General features: G+C 27.5%; 1 protein-coding gene across 1 annotated transcript in view; it reads right to left on the minus strand.

Annotated features, from left to right (window-relative positions):
• Positions 1–3,279: 3,279 nt before the first annotated feature.
• LOC129961616 (uncharacterized) overlaps positions 3,280–25,457 on the minus strand; it is a 63,016-nt gene continuing 40,838 nt past the window's right edge. Inside the window, exons 2-9 of the mRNA XM_056075123.1 lie at positions 17,357–17,588; positions 17,116–17,198; positions 15,557–15,655; positions 15,342–15,446; positions 11,806–11,871; positions 10,324–10,459; positions 6,569–6,793; positions 3,280–3,668 (exon numbers count right to left, since the gene is read on the minus strand). Of these exons, the coding sequence (XP_055931098.1) occupies positions 3,634–3,668; positions 6,569–6,793; positions 10,324–10,459; positions 11,806–11,871; positions 15,342–15,446; positions 15,557–15,655; positions 17,116–17,198; positions 17,357–17,588 (981 nt within the window). The 3' untranslated portion in view covers positions 3,280–3,633. The remainder of the gene's footprint in view (positions 3,669–6,568; positions 6,794–10,323; positions 10,460–11,805; positions 11,872–15,341; positions 15,447–15,556; positions 15,656–17,115; positions 17,199–17,356; positions 17,589–25,457) is intronic.

The raw sequence follows: 25,457 nt of genomic DNA on the forward strand, positions 1-25,457 counted from the left end.
TGCTATTTAAACAGTGTAAATTAATTTAACTTTTTTTTGTTTTTGAATTCTTTGTACATATTCGAATCAATCCTGCACGAGGATTATATTAAAAAAAGAAGTGAAAAAGTTACATTGATATTATGTGGCGATACACAGAAAAGTTGTAATTTGAACTAATTCCAATATTAAATTAGAAATGAAGGAAATAATGGTGCGGATCTTTTCGGCCGATAAATTAATATATATAAAAAGCCCAAAGAAAAACCAACAAGAGTGATTATCCCTAAATTTTCAAGCATACTCCCTAGTGCCGCCGTCCTGGCATAGGGGTAGCGCCTCTTCCCCGTGATCTGGGTGTCCTGGGTTCGAGTCCATGTTTGGGCATGATTGTTCTTCCTGTTCTATCTGTGAGATGTGTGAATGTGCCCTCCTGTAAAAAGAGGTTGTGCAAGCGAATGAGTGATGCGTGAGTAGTCAAGTCGTACTCTTGGTCCAAGATGGCTCTACGATAAAAACAAGAGGCGCTCCCCCTTAGGCTTAAATCGGCTGTCTTCGAACAGCGGGCTTGTCCGTGGCAAGTGCCATAAGAAACAACAACAACATACTCCCTAGTAAAGGATTACCTCCTAATGCCACATCGGCCTAAGAAATGTAGACCTTCGGCAAAACCCCGAATTCCACGTATGTTACGATTTTTATTATCAAATTTCCACATATGAGTGTTTTGCGCTTCCTAGTATAGTAAAAAAAACCGAGTATACATTTTGTCAATATTTTTTAGTGACTGAAATCAAAATTTGACAAATAATTCAGTAACAAGAAAACATAGCAAGTTTCATTTATCTAAACTGAAGTCTGGATATGGTTATGGATATGGTTAGAAATTTGATACCGATTTACACTTTAAATGCTAAAATTATACATCCAGTTGTAATTATCTTCGCATTTTGTGGTTATCATGACCACTTGCACACGGACAGACAAACAACTTTATTTGAATTGATTAATTTCAAAATTTGATAGATTTTGAAAGATTTTATCTTTTTAGCTGTAAGCGTTTTTATATTATCGTTCCACAAACAGATATAGTTCCAAGAACATATTTTGTGGCCCTAAAGAGATATAAAATGTGGAAATTTGTCAACTGACGATTAAAGGTTTTCTTTTTGTAAATTATATTTCGTATGCAAGAAAGTAAAAATGATTTACAAAGCAAGTGTGAAGTGCAAAGTTCGAGTTCTGGAATCAGTTTACTTTAGAAATAAACATGCATCTACTGAAATAATTTCAAGTTTTAAAGTACTTGAAAATTTATTTTGCTGTGCTTCCGTTGTTGCTTTTTTAAATTAATTTCTAGAGCAATGAATTTATTTAACGTCCTAAACAGATGATACGTCCTATGCTTCGGACATTTATTGATATTTCAATCCTAGTAATAATAGAAAGCGTAACCGAGATGTTGAAGTTTTTAAAGTGATTTTTGTGTTTTAAATTTTAAATTACTTAATACTTTCACTTAATTTCTTATTTAAATATTAAAATTAAATTATTCGATACACATGTCAAACACGGCATTCTAAGGTGAGAGGTAAAAAATATTACAATCGTTAAAAATTTGTAATTCGAGATTTTCATAAATATTAACAAGACATAATTTTTTAAATTATGTCTGTCCTTCCTTATACATGTAAATACGATAATTCAAAAAATAAGAGCCAGATGGGTAGAATTCGGATGATTCTCATAGAAAAACTACCGACTGCCAATAACGGCAATATATTAACTTTTTGTGATGCATACCATTATTAAGAGCGATTACGAGAAGTGATTAGACCAGAAGTAGAGAATAATTAGTGAATGTAATCCTAGCTTTTGAGCCACCCACACACAAAATCTATATCCTCCAGAGTTTATGTCAAAACCAGCCGGAACGGTCTTCCCACTACATTCTAGTAAACTTACAAAATATAATAACGCTTTTAGTATTAATTTCGTATCATATTTAAGAAAATCGAGTATGCATGCATATTTGTACATATTCCTTTTGAACCATTGTGTCCACATTTTGATGCACATTTGCATTGCGGTTGCCAAGACCTCTGCCGAAATTAATTAATGTAGCATGTTGCGTTTTTGAGTTGTCGCAAACAACATTACACGAATACACATGACGGTGTAGGTTCCAAATTTCAAGCAGTTCTACGGTTCAGATGATAAGACTTTGACAAAATTTCATCCTTATCATCAAAATTATTGCATTCACATCCGCACGTACAGATAGACTTCCAAAATATGATATAAGTACAGTTTCGGTGTAAAGACTGCATACCAAATTTGCTTTGGTTTACTGGTTCCATAGACACAATACTAACTGATATAATTGCAAAAATGTTTTTTTATTGTTATTATTATTAAAAAGTGGATGCTCATCAAAATACCAAGGTTGAATGTTATGGCAAATTCAAAATTTTCTTTTTGTGTACTACATATGGGAAAATGTAAAAAAAAATTGTCCATTTTATTAAACCAAAAGGAGTGTCTTTCCGAAACTTTCTCGCATATTCTTCAATGAAGATTTTTACCACCCCTCTCATTGCATAAAATTATAGATTTCGGGTAAGGTAGTGAATGCCCTATATGGCATTGGCGAGCAATAGTTACGAAATATTGTTTTTTAGCGTCAGTTTAGTGTCTTACATAATTTTCGTCCGAATATGTATTTTGGAAGTAAGTTTTTTCTGATCGATTGTAATCAAAATTTGTTACGGAACTGCAGTTGCATTCACAAGATAGCACGCCGAATTTCATTAGTTTAAGTCATTGCGTGTGCATTTCTGCTAAAGTACAAGCCACTAGAACGCCAACCTTTCTACAGTTTCAAAATTTGAAAAAACCCTTCATACTAGATGCTAACAAGCATGCCAAATTTTATCTATTTAGCACTTTACATTTTGAAACCATTGAGTTTATTTGTATTTGAACAGCCAGCTAGAAAGACAGGCTTCTTTTGAATAGAATCCATTCAAAATTTAATAGATTTTGACCAAATCTATAAATTTGGTCAGAAGTCCATGTACCAAATTTTATTCTCTAGCTCAAAACATTTTTCAGTTACCATTCACAGACAAACAGACATAATGTAAAAAAAAATGTGTGCTTTGATAACAATACTTCCTTTTTACTTCGTATACGACAAAGTAAAAATAAATTCTTAAAGAATACTGAGAGATGTAGAAGTGGTGTTTGTGATGTGATTTACCTTATCTCTAATCAGTGTAATCAAACAGAATACAAACAAAAAGCATAAAAGACATTTTATTGAGTGGATTCAAAACAAGTGATAGATATACATGAGAGATTAGTTAATTGATGATATTTCGATCAAATTATGTCTATTTACAAGTATGCACAGACGGTTAAATTATGACTACCAACTGATTTATTTTAAAAATTAAACTTCCTTAAGCAAATTGCACTCACAATTGATGCGATAAGTTGCATTCCATTCCTGAAATCGCACAAATAAGAAACACTCAGAATAAAATTCTGAAATACAAAAAAATACATCAAAGTAATAACTTTTCAAAGCAAATATGAGCTTCATGTTATGATAAATAAATGAAGTGATGTTTAAAATTCAATCCCACGATGTTAATGAGAAGTTTTCAGCTGTGGTCGGGGTATTCCTGAAAAATAGAAAATATCTAAATTACATATATGTTAATAAAGTTTTTTAAAATGTGAACAATAGAAAATAACCATAGAATATGAAAATATGTCTCTTTTAAATTAAATATATTTCAGAAATTTTCAATTAAAATCAAAATTATTATTGAAAAAAATGAAAAGCATAAAAATTCTGAAATAAAATTCTCAATAAACACAATAAAATTCATAAATCATCTTATTATTTAAAAAATTATTATTACTTTTCGACTTGATTATTTTGTTTTCTAACCTTTTGAAATTTTACTTTTATTTTAAAACCAAGGTGCTATCGAATCAAACTTTTTAACTACTATTTGGAAAGCATGTAATTTATTTGCCATGCAGGTAATGGGTATCAAAATGGCCAAATTTTCCGTTCAATCCTTTAATTTTCTTTTCATATTGTTATTATTGTTCCTAAAATAAAAGATAATATTCTTTTAATTTGCTAATCGATACTTGGTTTTTAAATTTCTAATTATCTAATTACTGTTTTTATCTCAATACATCGAATAATTTGCAAATCGAATAAACTTTGTAAACAAAATTACGACAATGTATAATTAATAAGTTTGTATTCAGATTATTTTAGAAATAATAACTAAAATAATAAATTAACGGTAATCACTCGTTAAAATCTCAACTAGAACTCCTAGATATTTCCAATACGAATTAAACTTATCCAAATCTAGAAATACGAGGACATTTTTTAAAAAAACATTCTATATTTCATATCAAAGTTATATTGGTACAGTGGAAGAGTTTTCGAGTTCATAGATGTCTTCATTTGCACAAAAAACAGAATGATATCCCAAAGAAATTTTTCATTTAAATCATGTGATACAGTAATCACAAGTGAGCTATCCTCGCCCTGCTTTGAAATTCTGACCAATATGAATGACCATCTTTGCTTCAGTGGGAGGAAGAAAACGGAGATTGAAGGGTCATCATCTCCATCATAATGCAACCGTTTCAGTATGACCTACGTCCTGTAATTGGAGGAGAGTAATTAGTCCTCAGCATTGATTTACCCACTAGAGAAGCCAGAATCGGCTTACTTATGCGGCAACCTCTCATCCACGAACTTGTAATGTTCCGTCTGCCTAATAGTGGCCTTTTATATAATAAGAAGATTTGACGACTTAGGCAATTTATATATATATATATATATATATATATATATATATATATATATATATTGTATATAAACACATTGATTTGAAGCAGTTTTATATTGCTTAAACCGAAATAATTTCTCTTTTTTCATGAAAAAGTCCACAACAGCATCACCAGTACATTCTTATCTACATTACTGCTTGAAATTCTATGATATTAAATAATTTTAAAAAATAATAAACCTTTGCAAGAAAAGATAATTGTATGTATTATATTTCATTGTTTCTCAGACCTGATATACGTAGTTATAAATAAACGCAATTCAAGACAAGAACGATAATTTATTTAATAGTTTGATTCTCGATTTGATTTATCTAACAGTCTGATTATTTGCGATTATACCCTGGAGATGTGACCTCATAATTTATTTAAACAGATGACAAAGTTCACAATTCAATAAATAACACATTTCCTCATAAAAGAATAATGTGATTATATTGAATTCCAGCAACTATGAATGTGTATTAAATCTACAGGCATAATTCATCTTCGATCGAAAAAGGATTTGTTTTTATTATCTTAAATACCTAAACCTAAAAATATATCACTCTGCCCGTAGAATCAATTCACGTGAATCGCGAGATAAATGTATGTACTAGCTAGTAGTATACTATCTAAAAGCTAAACTGTGACATGACATTCTTTTTCTTCTTAAAAGATGCGCAGTGGATTTTAAACTGGAGCAATTGGCTTGGACATAAATTTCAAGTGCAAGAATTCAAGTGCAAGTGTTCTCAAAAGGAGATTCAAGTGGTCAAAAGTCCTCCCGCTGCTGCTTTTTTTTTTTTTTTTTCAATTCTTTTAGGTATTAAATAGAGAGTGTTTTGCGACAAAAAGCATAGCAGACCACATGCTAATTCGGAAGTAAGAATTAATGTTTAGCAAACTTTTTGATATTTTCAAAGCTATATAAACATTGATATTCATATGTAATTAATAGGCTACCAAAATCTGTAATGCTGCTTTCTCGTCTAGTGACTCATACAGATTTGCTTCTTTTATATGTGCGGAAAAACTAAATATGAATAATAATTAATTTCGGGATTGTAAACTTCACATTTTATTTACATTTTTTATGCTGGATTGTAGCAAAGATCAATGAGCTGAGATATACAATTTTAATTTGAGTGTTTTTAAATATTATATGTACTGCAAGGAAGCAAAGGTTAGTGTGAGAGAGAATTACACGATGGAGAGCAAGGCAAAGCTAAGAGGCATTAAACTGGATTCGTTCTATAAACCCTGCATGTTAAAATTCGAATAAAAAAATCCACACAACAAGCAGTATATTGCTAAATGAAACAAATATTTTAGAAAATATGTTATTAATAATAAATTTTTAAATTCAGATTTTTATTTTTAATATTACTATATATTTATATTGTATACTACAAACAATATATATATATATATATATTAAGTTCTTAAGAATTCTTCAAATATGCGTTAGATTTCCTATTACACCTTTCGTTGGTCATCCCGAAATATTATTAAGAGGTACACAACATGTCTAGATCGACATATCTTCTAGCTTCTGAATGAAAGTGGATATAAAGATATCTAACCTCTAACAAAAATTCTCGATTAAGAAATGTGCAATCAACATTTATTTGTCACATTTAAACTTTCAAGATTATGACAAATGAATTACTTTAAATTCAGGGTCATTCACAGATTTATTTTTAAAAAAAGGAGTCATTACCCATCCATCCTTCTCCCTCCATAACTAATCCTTTGTTCTCATAAGCATGATGCAGTACAGTCTCCGCTGCACAGGATGCTCTGTGTTGCAATTCCACGCGGTCATCGTACAGGTAGCTGCTCTGGCTCAGGGGTCTCTGCGAGAGGGATGCACGGCTGCTTGGCATACTCAGAGGAAGGGTCATTGTTTCTGGTTCCGATGAGAGGGAGGGACGTCGCTTTTTGCCTGCGCAAAGATAAAAATCTTTAGTGGCATGCAGAGAACAATCACAAATTACTCAATAGATTTCGAAAGCTTCACTGGTAAAGGATTTTACTTTGTATTCAGAATGAAATGTTAATACTGGTATGTTGCAACTATACAAAAGAGTGCCAATATTCCAGATCGCTAGTTAGACAGGAACTCAATTTTAAACCTAGGATTGATAAAAAATTAAACAAAAAATTCGAAGTAATTTGAATATGAAACTACAAAGCTCTATGATTAACATTTAAATAATGCAAGAACACCATAACAAATCTCAGTCTTTGCTTACAATTTTCATAAATTTTAGTCCTCGAAGTTTCTCATTTTACTTCTTGGCTTCTTTAAAATAACGGCACTGACATGACTAACAAGATTAACAGCTCTTTGTTCAGATTATTGACGCTGCATTGTTCAAATATTTGTTATCTGTTAATAATCCAAAGAAATATGAAGTGAATAATAAAAGAAGCAGTAAATGAAAATTATATATGCCAACAGAGGCTAAGAATAAATTATGAGATATCATAAATTATACAGAGGTACTCGGACAAATGTTTATGATGAGATTCTTAAAAAATTAAAACTCGCCCCTAATTAACAATACTAAAAACAAAGAGTTTACTATTATTTGATTTCTTGCGAGGCTTAATTACTCCTTATAACAGTGTTGACCGATTTTTTAAGATTCTTATAATTTAGATGAATTACTGAAACGATTAAGATCCATATACATTTTTATTCAAGCCACAGCAGTCTGGTGGTAAGGTCTCAGCTTCATGGCCAATGGGTTCTAGATTTGAGTGGCAATTTAGTCCCGACGGACATGAATCTGAATTCGCGGATCAAACGCCCTCCAGAAGTTGCTGTGCGGAAGCTTGGAGAGAAAAATGCCATCTCAAGCATCATCCACGTCATCTAATCATTATTCAAAATCACACTGCTCGTCCCAAAATAGCCATCGTGTTGCTTCCAAAAGTAACATTCATATTACTAAACTACTTTTATCTGATACAATTTTTTTATTATCACGACATTTTTTTTTTAGATTAATTATCTACTCTTGTCTCATAGAATTCTTCAAGCAGTATTTTATCAATTTTAATTTTAAAAATGAAGAATGCTTTGCATAACCATATACAGTAACTGTGTTTATGCGATTGTGTAACTATAAAACAAAGGGTAGGCGGGCCTCTATAATCGCGGATCCATAGCATTTTGTTATATAGTTATGCCACTGCACAGCTACAAATAATTCACTCAGTTATCTCATAAACAAACTATGAGGTAGATTCAATTATGCAGATAGTTTGATAAGTTAGTTGAAAATAAAACTGACTTTCTTATTTCTTCGGTGGGTTCTTTTTTCCTCTCACAACATATTTTATAGCGAAATTTACATATTTTGTCCAATACTCATGCGACTAGAAAAATAATTTTTAATTTACAAAAAAAGAAAAAAATATTGAAAAAAGCAATAATTTTTAAAATGATATGAAATTTTTATTTAGAAATAAATTAAAAATTTTAAGAAAAAAAAAGAACATTTTTATATTAAAATTAAACAAATAGGATGAAATTATCATGATCAAAAAATGTTTCACCGATAGTAACAGAGCTTTTCCGTACCGAATTTATAGTATTTGAAGATCTTTTACATTTTTTTCAGTGGAGCCTTTTTCAGATTATGCAAAAGAAATTAAAAAAAATATTAGTGTTTGTTTTCTTAGCAATCAATATATTCCTTGAATCATGGGGACAATTCCTCCATTTCTACAAATTTTCCTGGAACTTAATTCACAGAACACTTGTTTCAACTATAATCAAAATCCGAGACGAAATAAAAAACTTGACACTGATCTTAAACATTCACCAGAAATATCTTAAAACAAAATTTTTGATTGTTATTCTTCAAAACAATAATTTCGCTAGATATCAAGTCTTCGTATCCCAAACTATATATTCAAGTCATACTATAATTCTTTTAATTATATTTATAATGATTGAATACACATTCATTCATTGAATATTCATTGATTGATTCATTGAATACACATCAAAAACTCATGTAAATAGTACATGTATGGCAAATAAATATGGAATAATGTGCTGCGATCTCGTAAAATAGTTATAACGTATTTAACGAATTTTAGCTAAATATATTATAAAGTATTAAATATTTAATTCAGATTCAAAGTAAAATAAAAGAATAAAGGGAGAACAAATATTAAAAATTGTATCCGTATTTGCTAACACTATTTTGATTAAAAAAATACATTCGCTCATCTGAAAACATCGCAACAATCTAAAGATAATTTTTTTTTATTTAAATCGAACTTAAAAATGCATATTCAAATAGTAAAACTGTAGTTTTATATAAGAGCAGTTTTGTGTATATTTTTTTAAAATTCATTCAATTAATGAATAATGAAGTTCTGTGCTACAATTCCACTTGTATTTATCAAAAATAGATAAGAGACAATCAGACAAAAAAAAATTACAGGAGATCTGAAACTTTAGAATGAAACCTCATATCTGTATAATTTGAACCCCACTCTCGGACAAAAATTTGACACAGGTTTGCAATTATAGTCAAATGCATGCTACATTTCATATCATTAAATCAATGAGTTTTTGATTTAGTTTAGTTTAGTTATATTAACGTCCCGTTGTAAAGCAACACTAGGGCTATTTTGGGACGGACCTCGTAATTTTGAACCACGGTCAGATGACGAGGACGACACCTGATCGGGCATCCCCCCCCTCTTCACGCCACATCAGCAGGAGGACGTTTGGCATGACGGATTTAACGTGCAACCGACCCCCTTACACGACGGTTCTTCGGTGGAATCGGGTCTCGAACCTGAAACCCTACGGTTCACAAGCCGAAACCTTGCCCCCACGGCCCCCAATGAGTTTTTCAGTTTGCATACTAGACAATCAACCACTTAATGGCTATGGTTTCGAATTCGATACATATTTGTTATATAATTTAATTATTAAATCCTTGTACAAAATTCTATCCATCTAGCTCTCTTCATTTGTTAGTTATCATAATTACTTATATTCGAACAACCAGAAAATCAGATTTCTTCTGAATGGATTTCATTCGAAATTAGACATTAATATAAAAATTTGGTATAAAGAAAATTTACCAAATTTCATCCTTCCAGCTCAAATTTTTTTTTTTTTTAGTTATTTTGTTCAGACAGACAGCCATACTTCCAAAACTATTAGAACTCAGAGAAGTGTGAAACGTAAAAATTCTTCAAATCCTCGAGTTTGAGCTTTTTGGTGATTGCGGCATTTTTCCTTTACATGGTTCGTATATGAAAAAGTAAAAAAAAAAAAAAAAAAAAAAAAAAAAAAAGAGAGAGAGAGAGAGAGAGAGACTAATATGCAGTAATTCTTATTATTTGCTGTAATTCTTACTAGCACTGATAATCGGCAACTGTCAAGGTAATTGGAGCTTAAATATTTGCTGTAGAAAAATACTTTTAATTCATAATTACTGTTAGGTCCTTCGTAGTCTGGGGGTGGAGTATGAGGCCTATAATTCTTGGAAGTTCGAGTTGAACTCTCAGTTTCAAATGCATCATAAGGTGGATTCAAAGAGTAGGGCATGATATTGAAGTCGGAGTTGAAAGGCTGTTAAGAAAAAAACAGAGATTTAATAGAAAATTTTATGAAATTTTCACTCTATAGCTTAAAAAATTTATTTATCATTTCTAATAAAAACATACGTCAAAATGGATACTAATAAATCCTCAATAACAACATGAGAATAAATTATAACTTTTCTGCACTTTTGATACAAATATTCTTGTGTTCTCTCTTATTTTATTGTTATACTGCTGTGATAATGCTCTGAAGGCTTGATCCTAATTCCACTATTCTGTTACAGACAGATTATGACTACTCCATTAGAATGTTTGCACTAAAAAGGAACAACGACAAGTGATCCAGTTTCTCTAATCGGAAAATGTGACAAGTTTAGAAATTCTTTGTACTTTATTGTTGCAATAAAAAGGAAGTGCGCTATCATGTATTTGTATTTTTTCGGATTCGAAATAAGTGCCGCTGGAAAAATCTTTAAATTAAGAAGATGTAGAGAAATACTATGCTATGTAAATAAATATTTTAATCAAAAAGATATTTATAATGTAATATAGGATATTTTTTTTTAAAATTTGAATGAAGTTTTACCTCTGATTTATTTTATTTGCTATAAATTATTCTTCATTTTCTTATTAACTATCCGCTTTTTTGCCGCCTGATAATTTTCTCACAATAAAAAAAAAGTCAGAAATCCCGTTTTTGGCATCGCTAGAACTGTAGTTTTCACTGAGGAAAAATGCAACCCCTTGAAATTTTTTTTTCTTTCTGAGAAGACAGACGCACTTTGATTATAGGGAATCAGATTTAGGAAAACCAGTTTCCAGTCTCAGCTTTTCCCCTGAAGACAAAAAAATTGAATTTGTGTAAGACTGTTGGCGGATTTAAATACTAACTAAAAATATAATAATTAATGATTAAATTTATAGACTGAAAAGTTGAAATTACTGCATTTACGCGAGCCTATGCGCGGACCGCCCCTGATTACACAGCAAGGAATTCTGAATAAAATATATATCTTTAGTAAATTTTGCGTTTTTTATGATTCGATTCAAAATTTTATTTGACAGTAGTATTTTATTTACTTTTATGCAGGATATGCGCAATTATACATTATATTCAGTTTAAAATGTACGAAACAGAAAAAAAAATGTCATTTAGCTTTTAATTGCAATTTTGATAGGTCCTTTTGATTTCCATCAAAAAGGATAATAGAAATTTGTCAAAAAAAGAATATTAATTAAAAAAATTTCTGAATGTCAGAAAAAAATTGCAAATTAAATAAAGAAAAAATCCGAAATAGTTTAAGCAATTATATTTTATAAATATGTATTTTGTTTAAACTGAACTTAGATTTAGAGAAAGTTTTCTATACTTACCATTCTTTTACTTTTTCCTACTTCAATTTCTTGCGCTCTCTGAGCTACAAAAACGCATAATGTGATCTGAAAGCAAAAGGTTAATGACAAATGAAAATATAATAAAGTGGTCAATAAAAATAGTTTAATAATTTTTATAGTGTGCTTTTCTAAAAGAAAAAAAAAGTTTTTTTTCTGGTAAGAAAAAGGTATGTGACTGCTGTTATCAGACACTGACGATAATGTTTTAAAATACAGTTCACGCAATGAAAAAAAAAATGAAAGTATTATTTATTAAACTCAGTAAGGAATTTATGAAAAAAAATAGCCTTATTTATAGAGGAAATTATAAGTCAAATGGAGTTGATTTGAATCAGAAATCGAAAGAGATTTTGACAAGTGATTAAAACGTATACTCAAGGACATAATTTGACAGTAGTATTTTATTTACTTTTATGCAGGAAATGCGCAATTTTGTTTTTTGTTTTAGAGTACCGTTTTCTCAAGTACGGTTTCTCTAGAGTACCGTTTTCTCAAGTTTTCTCAAGTCCTTGAGTACCGTATACTCAAGGACATAATTTGACAGTAGTATTTTATTTACTTTTATGCAGGAAATGCGCAATTTCGTTTTTTTGTTTTAGAGTACCGTTTTTTTTTTTTTTTTTTTTTTTTTTTTTTTCTTAAATTTTCTCTATAAATTGGCACGATGGAAGCTGGAATCTATAGCCATTTGTACTATATCGCATTGTATACAAATACTACATGTATTAAGTTTCACATATAATATTTTTTAAATGCATGTGTTACAAAACATTTCACGTATTTTCAGCATTATTATACTTTTACATAGAGAATTTTAGTCTTAACAATTATCTGACGTCACAATCCTGAACGAACTAATCGGTGGAAGCGCTGATAAAAAGAATTTCAAGCCGATGTAAGAAAATATTAATAGTGTAATAAGTAATTAATTCTAAACAAATATTGTTTTTAATTAAAATTAATTAAATAAAAATAATAAAATAATAGTAGTATAAACTAAAAAAAGCAAATGTCATAGTAGTTTCCAGATCAGAAATGAAAACTACGGAGGGTAATCGGTACGTAACATTGAATGTAACAGGACATGCGAAAGCATAAAAGTAAAAAGAAATTATAAATTCCTATTTTCTAGGAAATATTTATTACAAGAAAGTTCAAAGTCGCAACGGCCAACATAAACGCACGTCTCGTAATGCCGAGTAAGAAATGATGAGCCTTACGCACATCATTCTAGCAAACAGGTTCTTTATAGATTTCACAAGAATTTCTTACATTAGATTCTCGGAATAATCTCACGATAAATAAGAGATGTGAAATCGTGATTTCTGCGTCATTTTTACGTTTTTATTCACCCCATTACAATCAACATTATGGTTTTACAAATTATGAAAAGTTACATTTGAAAATTGTTGAGTGTCTATGAAACACAACAAGCACTCTTTTCGATTTACATGAATGCGTTTTTCATTTCCTAACCGGCAAAGTAGAATAAACTTGTTTGATTTTGTTTACTATCTCTTCATATTTGCTAATGTTTTTTAATCATTGTCTGTGATTATTATAGTATATAAATGTGTCTTCTCCACAAAAGATTTTATCTTTTTATTAATAACGCAATCAAAAACCTGGTAGTTAATGAAAGCACCTAGTTTTGAAAAAATCAAACTTGATAAAAAAAATACTTTATATTTTTTATTAATAATGAGAATTAATAACGAGAATAACTAAGAATTGAAGAGAACACCTAGTTTCTAAAATATGTAACTTAATATCGAAAAGACAAAGAAATTATTAAGAAAGGCAACTAAGTTTTAGAAAAGAGAAATACGCAGAATTTATCTTTCTGGCATCAGATATTGTAAATCAAAAAAGAAAATAAAAATTTCTAAATTTAAGGAGGATAATAAATGCATGAATAATTTTGATTTTTCCTGCATTATTCGATTTATGCACAGAAAGCACAAAATAAAATATCAGTTAAAATATTTATGCGGAGGGGGATGTTTATTTTATTTATTTATTATGTTTGAAAAAATTTCGGAAACTATTTGTACTTGCATGTGATGGTTTATGCTAAATTTTCAAACAAAATCAGTAAAAAAATAGAGAAATTAACACAATGTAGTAATAAATTACGAAAATTTCATCAAAAAACTTTTAAGTCTATAAACACACAAGAAGGAAATCTTCTCGATACTGTGTGAATGGTTTTTTTTTTTTTCATGACAGTTGTATTTTTTTCACAAATTTTAAGTCAAACAGGTAGTACTAAATAAAACGGCATAGCTCATATTCATAAACAATTCATAATCAAATTATTACATTATTCATCATTTCAAAAAGTATTCATTACACCAAGCGTGTCAAAAAACACACTGTTACACAAAGTACAGGAAGAGAGAATTGACTCAAAGGTATATTATGTATAAGAAAAACATGCATTTGAATTATCTCCAAACATTGCTTAATTATTATTGGCAAAATTTAACATCCATATTCAATCTTCAGTATGCAAAAGCCACTGGCTCCTAATTAAGTCAAATGTTAACATGACTCAGATATGAAAAGAAAAAAAACCCAACACCAGTTTATAAAATGTTTGAATTTAGAAGTTATATAATAAGCATTATCTTCATTATTAAACAAGAATTGGTACAGTCATTGAAATGTATGTTCCTAAACATGATCGAGTCTCAACAGTGATTTAAGAAAATCTTTTCTGAAGTCACTGTTGAAGATGAAGCTTTAAAGAAAACATTTCTAATGATGATAGTTTTGAAACGTAAGAAAGTACTGAAGCTTTCTGGAATCTCATTAAAAAACATCGGAAGGATCTCATTAAAAAGTAGCAGATCAAATTCTTTCTAACGAAAAACAATTTTTTAACGAAAAAAAAATGGTAAAACTATAAATGCTTGTAGAAAAGATAACTGGATGAGAAGAGAAGAAGAATTCCAAAGCCCTTTCACAAGAAAATGTGATGTATTCGTATGAATAATCGGAACGCCACGAGTAGTATTTAGACATTAAGATGCATGCCATAAACATGTGCCATATAAGGATGGCATGCGTCATTATCGGGTTTCGGACTCTTAAATATTTCACACATCTCCTCCACGAGGTGCATGGATCTGAATATTTACAGACTTATAGAACATTTTCAGATTTATAGAACAGAACAGATAGAACATTTTCTATCTTAGTTCTCAATTTGTTCTTAAAATGAAACTTTAATACAGGAGAACTCTTCCAAAATATTCTTTGCAACCTTAAACAAATTTAAAAATTTATCATTTGTGTAAAGTTGATTTGGTAAGTTAAATTAATGCTTTGTTAAAATAAAATTTTATAAAATAGCCATGTAATAATTCTTATCAAGTTATTAAGCATAAAGCATTGAATTCTTGCTAATAATTAATTTCAACAATACATATATCGATTCTTTTATCATTTATATAAGTGCATAAAATCATTCGAATAAAGTTTAATAGTAAAATATTTTTCAGTTTACTTACATTGATAATCCATATTATGATGAATCCCCTTGAAAACATACAAGCATAGAACACAAATAGATTGGTGAAAAAGGAAGCTCTAATGTCAAAATCTTCTCCAGTTTTCTAAGATATAAAAAAAAACACCTCATATCATTCAGAAATATTCAAGCAAATTTATTTATAAATCAGAAATTGCCAAAAAAAAATCTTTATAACAGTATGGAATAACTTACGATGGCTTTAAAGATAAAATATACAGTAGCAGCGATGTCTGTTATTGTAATGATGATAGTAGAAGCTACCCAAGGTTTCAGCATATCTTTACACTTTTCCTGTCAAAGAAGGCAAATAAATAAATAAATAAATAAAATAAAATAAAAAATAAAACAATAAATCTCGTATTAAATAATTCTCAATTAAATTTCTCAAACTCTGAATTTTAGAATTAATTTTTAAAATCACAAAAATGTTAGTCAACTATTCATGAACAATTTTGTAAAATGCCACAACAATTTATGGGTTTTTCATAAAAATTTCAATTTGATATACATTTTTCCTATAATTTTATTAGATTAAATTTATGATTATTTAAATATATAAAATTGTTATTAACACAATCCTAATCTTGCAGCCTTTTAAATTATTCAGATGAATAAATATTAAAACTATATAAAATTAAGAGAGAAAAATGGAAGATGTTTTCTTCTACCCAACTTATATGAATGGAAATGAAAACATCAAATACTTCCATCAATTATTTTTTCACTTTCGTTTTTAAATTTGTCATTTTAGCCATTGTATAGCGTTTTGAAATACTTGAAAAATATATTATATTTATAATTAATTTGAAAATAATATTGAACATAATAAATGTATTAAAAATAGCCATTCACAGTTAAACGAATTCTTGAATAACTACAAAATCCTATTCATATAATAATTCGGTTTTTTTCCCTAAAATTTTATTTTTTTCCATACTGATTAAAGTCTTCGAAGAGGAATTTTTGATAAACATAAATAAAGAGTATTTATTTGTTTTTAGTATTGAAACATTGCTTAAATGTATATTTCCTTTATTATTATTGTTACTATTATTATTATTATTATTATTTTGCTTTACTCTTTTCATGTACGAAGGAGTATAAAAGTATGAGAAAAACATCATCATAATGATATTCCAGAGGAATTATACAGTTAAATTGAGCTGCAAATAAATAAACAAGAACATTTTTTTTTTTTTTGGAAAAAATCAACAAAAACAGTTACCTCTCTTTTAATAAATTAACAGAAATATTATTATTTTTACTTCAAATAATTTAATGAAAGTCATTATTATATGAAAATAAACAACTAAATTAGAGTTCAATAAAATTTTGCAAATGGAATTTAACTGCAAAATGTACAATCCATTTTTGTAAAATTCTAAAGAAAAATTTTAAGTAATGTATTGTCAAAATAAATTATTTCATTATAAATAATCTGTAATGGAAAAGTGGTTCAATTTTGAACAACAAATGACACGTTAAGGTGAAATTTCAATAATGAAGTGGAATCCACAAAATGGTAATTGATTCAGGATTGTCAAATTATATTCAAATATTCGACTTTAATTTTACTTTTGAACATTTTGAAGTTAATTTTAATTAAAATTACTTTGAAATAAAAATTTATTGTTTTATCTATGAAAGAGACTTACATTAAAACATATTATTAATAGGAAATATTATCTATATTGAATAAAAATGTTAAACTATTAAGATTTAATGGTACATCATATTCTGAAAATACTCACAGCATTTCCAACAGCGAGAGCCAAAGTAGTTATTAGCCAAAATGAATTTAAAACTAAAGCAACTATAACGATATGAAACATATCTGCAAACAAAAAGAAAAATAATTAATATTCAATGGATATTACAAAAATAAACAAATTTTCTCCATCATGTTTTTCTGTACTAATTTGGGTAATGAAAAATTACAAAATATAAATGTAAGAAATATTCAAAATAAATAAATGTAAAATTATCACTTACGTTCTTCAACTGCTTGGTCAGATTGCAAGTTCTCGCTTAAGTAATTCCACAACTCTCCTGAAGTCATTTCACTGACATTATACGGTGGAGAGTATTCAATATCAGAGTAATCAATATCACTTAAAGTTGTCGTTGTATTAAACGTTTCGTTTTCGTCAGTGGAATTTGAAATTCTTTGAGACATAATGACGATGACTAGAATGTTCCATGTTAATCCATATATACTTTCAATCTAAAGAAAAGAATAAAACAAATTATATAAATTCAAATGTAAAACGAACTAAATAATTTTTTTGAGGAAAGAATCATTGAAAGCTTTTTATATGAAATGCATTCGTATCACAATTTCAAATTACTACAACTATTTAAATGATCTTTTTTCTATTTCTAAATAAACCTTTTAAATAAATTTTGCATTGATAAACACAATAGTTTCATTTATAATAAATTATTAGTGAAACTTTCATGCAGTATCCGTCATATCTTTTTATCTATTAAAATAATAATAGCAATCACTCAACATATTCCATGATCCAGACTTTAAAGTTTCGAACACATAAATCAATTTATTTATCAAGATTTTTTTTTATCTCGTAGATAATGACATCCTAAAAATATTAGAATATTTTAATAATAAGCATGTTATTGAAAAATGGCATTTTAATAAAATTTTTAATAGTGATTTGAATTCACACAAAGATGGCGGGTACAGACTTTTTGATTTTAATAGCAGAAATAAGAATAACACTTTAAATGGCACAACATTCTCCACACTTTTGATTAGATTGATGATGCTCCCCACAACAAGATTAAATACCTTATAAATCCAGATAAAAAAAAGGATTTTCAATGGAATCGAGATTCAAATTTTCAATTGCAAGTCCTGCATTTGTTCATCAGTCTATAATAGTTACCAAAAAAAAGCACATCAATACAGTTTGGGTTACGTCAAAATTGTGTTCGATCAAGTCGAAGGAAATGTTATGTCTTGAATTAATGGAACGTATTTAATGAGAGATATTTAAAAAGAAATGTTAGACCAAATATATCCTTCCATAAAAACCACTATGCTGTATCCCATTATCTGCATACCACTATCTAAGCTTTTTCCTCTCATTATGCAACACATAGTTTGAGATTCTTGCATAGCAGCATTGCAGGAAAAGTATTCATTAAAAATTGGCATATCATGGTCTGGTTAATCGCTCTGATTTCATGTGTTAATACAAAATTCCCTTTCTTATGTCTTGCAAAATTTGCCCACGCTTGTAAATGTCAATAATATTACTCCTTTATTATAGTCTAGAAATATTATGCTCCGCATGAAAAAATATCTTGCTTAAAATTATTACTTTTATTTCAATATTTTTTTCTTCTTTTTGTTAATGTCTTTTTAATATTTTTTCTTGCTTATTATTTCATTTTTAACTTTATCTCTCTATTAAATAATAAAAATATACTTTATTGTTTCCATAAAAATATTTCAGTATTTCATGTTTTGTATCCACGCTTATTTGCTTATTTTGTGCGTGTGTGTGTCTGTGTAAGCATTATTTTATGTGAAGCAGAATGCAGTTTTGAAGACAGTGAAGAGACTTTCGGTTTCTTGACGTTGTTTTATTTCATCTTGAAGAAGCAGGCATTATGTGTAAGCAGGAGCGACGAGCAACACACATAACACAGAATGACAAAGAAAGAAATGAAGAAAAAGCTCTTGAACATTTTACTCCTGGTCTTATATAACCTGAGATACTGACGCGCCGAACAGGCAGGGAAAACACACGCTTATTGGACATTTTTCTAGGCTTTCTAGGGTGGGAAAGTTAGGCTTTTAGCCCATTCAGCAATTTTATAAAGCTTCTCTTGAATTAATTAAGTAGAGACAGTGGAATTGAATCAGGAAATAAGAGAATATTTTAGAATGAAGTTACTGTGGGCTAAATTAAGATAAAACCTTGGAAATTAATTAAATTGAAATTAGAATTCAAAATACCATTATATATATATACAGAGAGAGAGAATTTATTTTTGATCACTTTTATTGTCTCCTTTTAATTATTTTGAGGAATTTTTTCTTTCCTTTAAATTCTTTAAATTATTCTTCAACATATTTTCTAACTGCTTTTATGTAAAAGGGGTTTTTTTTGGGGGGGGGAGGCACGGAGTGAATTGTTTGGTGCGCTTATTTCCATAAGCCTTGTATTGTATATAGTTGTCCAATGAGGAATAGCTAATGTTTAATAATAAATAAATAATATCCCTCAATAAGGAAATCTGCTTATCAAAAAAATTTCAAGGAAAACATTTATCCCACAATTATTGTTAATAATAAAGTATAGATTCTTATCCTTCGTTTTTTAGAATGTCATTACTTCCGCTCACTAAAATTATAATAAGTTTAAACTGTCGAAAAAAAAAGCTTTGTTTTTAGATAATTGAGAAAAATTCACAAATGAGAGTTTTTAAAAACAATATGATATTGTATTTCGTAAAATCGTAATTAAAAATATTGTTAAAATTTTAAAAATACTTAAATTTCGTTCCTTAACTACTTTGCATATTTTCTAAGATTTGTTCTTAGTGTTATAATAGTCACTTTTCTAATTTGATGTGATCTCCATGCAGATTCTTTCAACTTAGTGCTTTCTTTTAATCATTAAAATACCGAAATGACTAACACACAGATAATGCAACTTTTCTGCGACCTTGATTACTAATCCCCAACCATTAAAATACATTTTTAAAAAATTATTTCGTAAATTCATAGTCATATTGTAAAAATTACAATAGAATGATAAAATGTTGCAAAAAATATTAATCTACTTGAAAAGTGAAACAATTCTTAGGACAATGATTTAAGTTTTTTTTCTTTTAATTTAATTAACTGTTGAAGAAATATAAAATATTAGGAAGTGAAAGTACCAAGGCATCATTAATTTTGAGGTCAACGAGTAACCGATAATTTTGTTTGATTATTTCTACAGCAAGATAAATATTATATTTCATTTTGAATAAATGATTTATTTGCATTCAATGAAATGAAAATGTAAGCAATCGAAATGAACCCATGCGTCATTCAATTACACACAACTACCTACTCGAAATTAAATATAACTGTTGTAAATTTAAGGAATAAGAAACGTAGCAAGTTTTTGTAATCTACTAAATGATAAATTTTTTCTACTGTTATAAAATATTCATAAAACACCATTATTTGATACCAATCTTATTTTCTTTTAGTTTTTAAAAAAGGCGTTTTTTATAAACTTTGGAAAAAAATATCATTTGAAAACCTAATTTTCGTAATTACAGTTACTCATCTTAAGATTTAAAAAAATATATATAAACTTAAATTAAAATTTCACTTGACCACTATAGTCAGAAATTAATGAGTCAAACTTTGTTTTTCAAATAATTTAATCAAATTAACATATTTACAGGTTTGCAATTTACAATTAAGAAGCTTGTTGTCCCAATTAACGTATACAATATCATGATTTTAAATTATAAAACAGAAACCAGTCATTATTTTGAAAAACGGATATAACCTTAATTATAAAATAATTATAATAACTGTTCTATAATTCAATTTCTGTTTTAGAAATTAAATTATAAAACAGAAATAATAAAATTTTGTTTCATTACAGGCTAATTGCCTGTTTTTCATCACACAATAGCTTTAACACTCACAACAAAGTCAATCCTGCTCTAAAACGGGAAATAATTTTATAGATAATTGTGTACAAAATAATCTTAGTTAAAAACCTTCATTTTAATGAATGCTAACGTTTTCTAAAAATGAAAATTATATATTTCATTTCTCAATTTTAAAACATCATTTTTCTTTTAATCTTTTGAAATTAATATCACTATTTATTTTACTACTAATTTTTATTTGCATAGAAAAATTTCACTTCAAATTACAAATCAAATTCAAAAATTTCAATTCAAATTTTTCAGTAATATGAACAAGTGCTAACATAAATTTCCATTTACTATCGGCAATATGTTTAGCTAATTCCAATTTATTCATGAATTATTTAGCTCATTTTTATTATAAGTTGATAACCTAAAAGAGGCAGGCGTAATAATAAATTAAACAACATTGAAATGGAAACAAAAATGTAGAATCAGCTCAGAATAATAAAAATAAATTTTCTAACGAATTGTTCGTGTATGTACGAAAGAATAAATATATAAATGTAAAAATGTATCATTTTAAATATTTGTATATGTATATTCCAAAATTTTTATGGAATATATATATTTTATTTAAATGTACATTATATAATTTACAAATAGCAAAAATTATATATTTCCATTAATTTTAGTTCTAATTAACTAAAAATTCCTTAGAGTACAAATTTAATTACGTTCGATTCAAAGCATTTGAATTAAAAGATAAAAGCCAACAAGGAGTTCATGTTTATTGAATGATGTTTTTCAAGGCATTAAAATCTAATTTTAGCGCAAATGACTTTTTTTAAAAATATGGTCTTTTTTTTTTTTTTTTTTTTTTTTTCAGATTCCTTATTAACTTAGCATTACAATAAATTGCAACCAATTGCTACTTTATTTTTGCTGATCTTAAAATTACTTCACGAACTATGAAATGATGATGTTACATGGTCTTCATAGCATAACAGAAATTATTTCCAAACACAGCCGAATTATCAAATATGTGTGTACGTCGGGTCTCAATGGCAAAATTTTTCTTAAAATACTTTCTTTTTGGAATCTGGCACATTGAATTTAGCCATTGCATATAATAAGATTTATAAAATGGCTAAAGAATTGTAGTGAACATTTTTTAAAATTTTCACAGTACATCTGTAATATACCAAACATCGGTCACATAAGTTTATACTAACTTTCAATTCATACATTCATTGTACGAAAGCATAATAGCGGGCTGTTGCATGATAATTTTTATTTATTGGTCCACATATTGTCGCTAGAAAAAGGCTCATTTCCAACACAGAAAGACAATAAAATGACAGAATCATTATCACTCCATTTTAAAAGGGAAATATTTTTATTATTCCAAAAAAAAAAAAAAAACTCACATCTTATTTATCTCTCTGAATTTTTCAATCAAATTTTCAGCATTTCTTGTGTTATTCCTATTTCCAGTTCTAATGCTGTTCATATTATTGATTCAATTTATTTCCATCATTATACAAATTCATGCAACAAGTCCGACTAAAAACTCATTTTTTAATAAGAAAAATATTCTTAAATAAATATAAAAATATATATGTTTGAAACTTATAAATATTTTTAAAATAAATTGAAGTTATTTCAAATACATCAGAAGAGAAATCAATGACGATTTAAAAAAGGAAAGAAATAACGACAATGATAAAAAATAAAAAGAAATCTAATAACGAAATACTGAACAGAAATATTTTATTCGGATTCAATTTTTTCATCATTATGCAAAATAATACTATACATATATATTTGAAAACTTATATATATTAAACATATTTATTAAAGTTATATAAAGTACATTGAAAAAGATCAATAGCAAGTTATTACAAAAGAAATTGGAATGTAATATTATTTTTGTTTTACTCCTTTTACAACCAAGATCCACATACGTGGACTAGCGCACAAATCATTACAGTATTGCTAAAAAAATGAAATTTAAATGATTCTAAATAAATTTATAATCTAAGATGCTATAAATTTTATTGCTGTAAATGTCTAAATATTTTAAATGATTATAAATTGTATTTACTTTTTCGACCATGCTGTTTTGAAACCATTTCACTAAATCAGATAAAAAGAACTCTTTAATTTGTAAATAAACTCAAAATTGTGCTGCAAAATATTGATATCTTTTTAAAACTGCATAATTCAGGTTTCTAGAAGACAATTCAAAATATCAAAACATTAAACGGATTGGATTTTATAAAGCTAATAAATAAAATTCCACGTGCGTCGAACTCTGGAGTGAAGAATTATAAATATATTTTTGCAGTTGTCTGACTAGCTCATAAAACAACAACTGTTGCAAACTTCGTACTAAAGTATTTAGATAAAGTTCACAATTTCTGCAATTTTTTTATTACTTTTGATGAAAGTTTATTTTAATAATTAAAAAATTATTTTTACAAGTTGGATAATTCAAATCATCTCTCCTGAAGAGGAAGATTAAATGTTTTATTATTTTATTTGCCAAAATATTTGTTATTTAAAAACTATTTTTATCGATATTATATAAAATCAATAAAAATTTTGATTTAAGAAATTGGGGAAAGAAAACAAGTGGCCTAAAACTATCACTGCTTAATCCTGTCTTATTTCAAGAATTCAAAAAAATATCTAAGTTCGGAAATATCAATTTAGAATGATTTACTGTAAATGAATTGGTAAATTGCTAATAAAAAATGGGATTAACATCTTATAACATATTTTTTAATAAATAAGCTATCTACCTAATTAAGAATAAGGCAAACCTATTCCGGTTTAATGATATGAAAATAAATTTATTTACCGCTTCTTAACTCATATTACAAAGAATTGAATAAATAGATGCTAAAGTTATAATTATTCAAAAAAAAAAAATTTCAGTATAAGAAATAACTTAAGGAAGAAAACGCTGCTCCCCTAATTTTTAAGCACATTTCAACGACAATTATTTTTATAAATTTAAAGAATTTACTAATGAATTTTAATTATCTAGTATTTTACTATCTTTGTCATAAAATTCCAACATACCATAAAAGAAATATTAAACTATATTTAAAAATGTTTTGTCAGAAATGATGATAAATCCACAAGTTTAAAATGCGCAGCAAAAAAAAAATCTAATTCTTAACTAATGTTCTGTATTATTATTTTTGTGGTACCATAAGATTTGGAATTTAGTTTTTATAGACTGATAATAATAAGTAAAAATCTTTTAAATCAAAATATTTTCTCTTTTAAAAATAAATTTCATAGCAAACTTTAAACAAATTATTAACATTTCTACGCAAATACAAATAAAGGATTTGTTATTTTGCAATGTATTTTGATAAGAAATTGGACGAATTCTTTTATTGGGGAATTCAATTACGTTCCCAGGTCTTTTAAAAAATAATGATATTAGAAGCAATATTTTTCTATTTTCAAACGACATTTATCAAAATCTTAATATATCATTAAAAATATTTTATAATTTAAATATTTTTCAAAAGTTGATTATTTTTCAATCTTCCAATCAAAAACAAATAACCTGAATGGTATATCCTTCGGTATACAAAATTTTTGTAGTATTGGTCAATGACTGAAACAAAATCTCAGGAAAAACTCAAAATTCTTGCAAATTACAAGAGTTTTAGAGTAAAATCGTATATATATATATTTTTTTTAGAATTTCGATCTTTTTTCAAAGCCTAAATAGCGCATAATTTTAAAATGGCTCCACAGAGTACCTGTATACCTATATCATTCCCAAGTTAGTATTATAAACTAAATGTAAAAAAAAAATTCAAACTGATATTTTTTAGAGCATTTTAGTAATCCCATTTGAAAAAAAAGGAAACTTTTTGGAAAAACACATTTTGAGAAAAACAGGTTTAAAATAATTGTTTTGAATTTTCAATGAGACAGAAAATATTCTAAATTGGTAGGTTATTTCTTTTTTCTTAAATGTAATTCGTTTTTTAAAAATATCAATTCCGGATTTTTTTTTGTCTTTTTCTCCAATTTAATGAGTACGTAATATGATTTTCTATCCAATTACTATAAACAAATTTCGATATTTGTTCAGTTGCCTAGCTTAAAAATATATGCTAACTAACTTGGAGATACTGCTATCAATTAATATTTGGCGTAAGTATTTAAGATTTAAATGCTTTCCATATGTTTATAAACAAAAATTGCAGTATCAGTGGAAAAAGAAATACTTTAATGATTCAGAATTAAATAAATTTGTAACAATGCCATAAAAAAAGAAATCCATTTTTTAAATAGTCCAATGTAATGTCTAGTATATAGTAAACTAAATGAAGTAGGCAAGGAAAATTTTTTAATTTACTGAATCAAAAAAATTGTTTATTTACATTTAAAGTAGTTTAAGCTGTTAAAATCTTTCAGATACATTTAATAT

The sequence above is a fragment of the Argiope bruennichi genome, chromosome 2, assembly GCF_947563725.1.
Source record: "Argiope bruennichi chromosome 2, qqArgBrue1.1, whole genome shotgun sequence".
Lineage (NCBI taxonomy): Eukaryota > Metazoa > Arthropoda > Arachnida > Araneae > Araneidae > Argiope > Argiope bruennichi.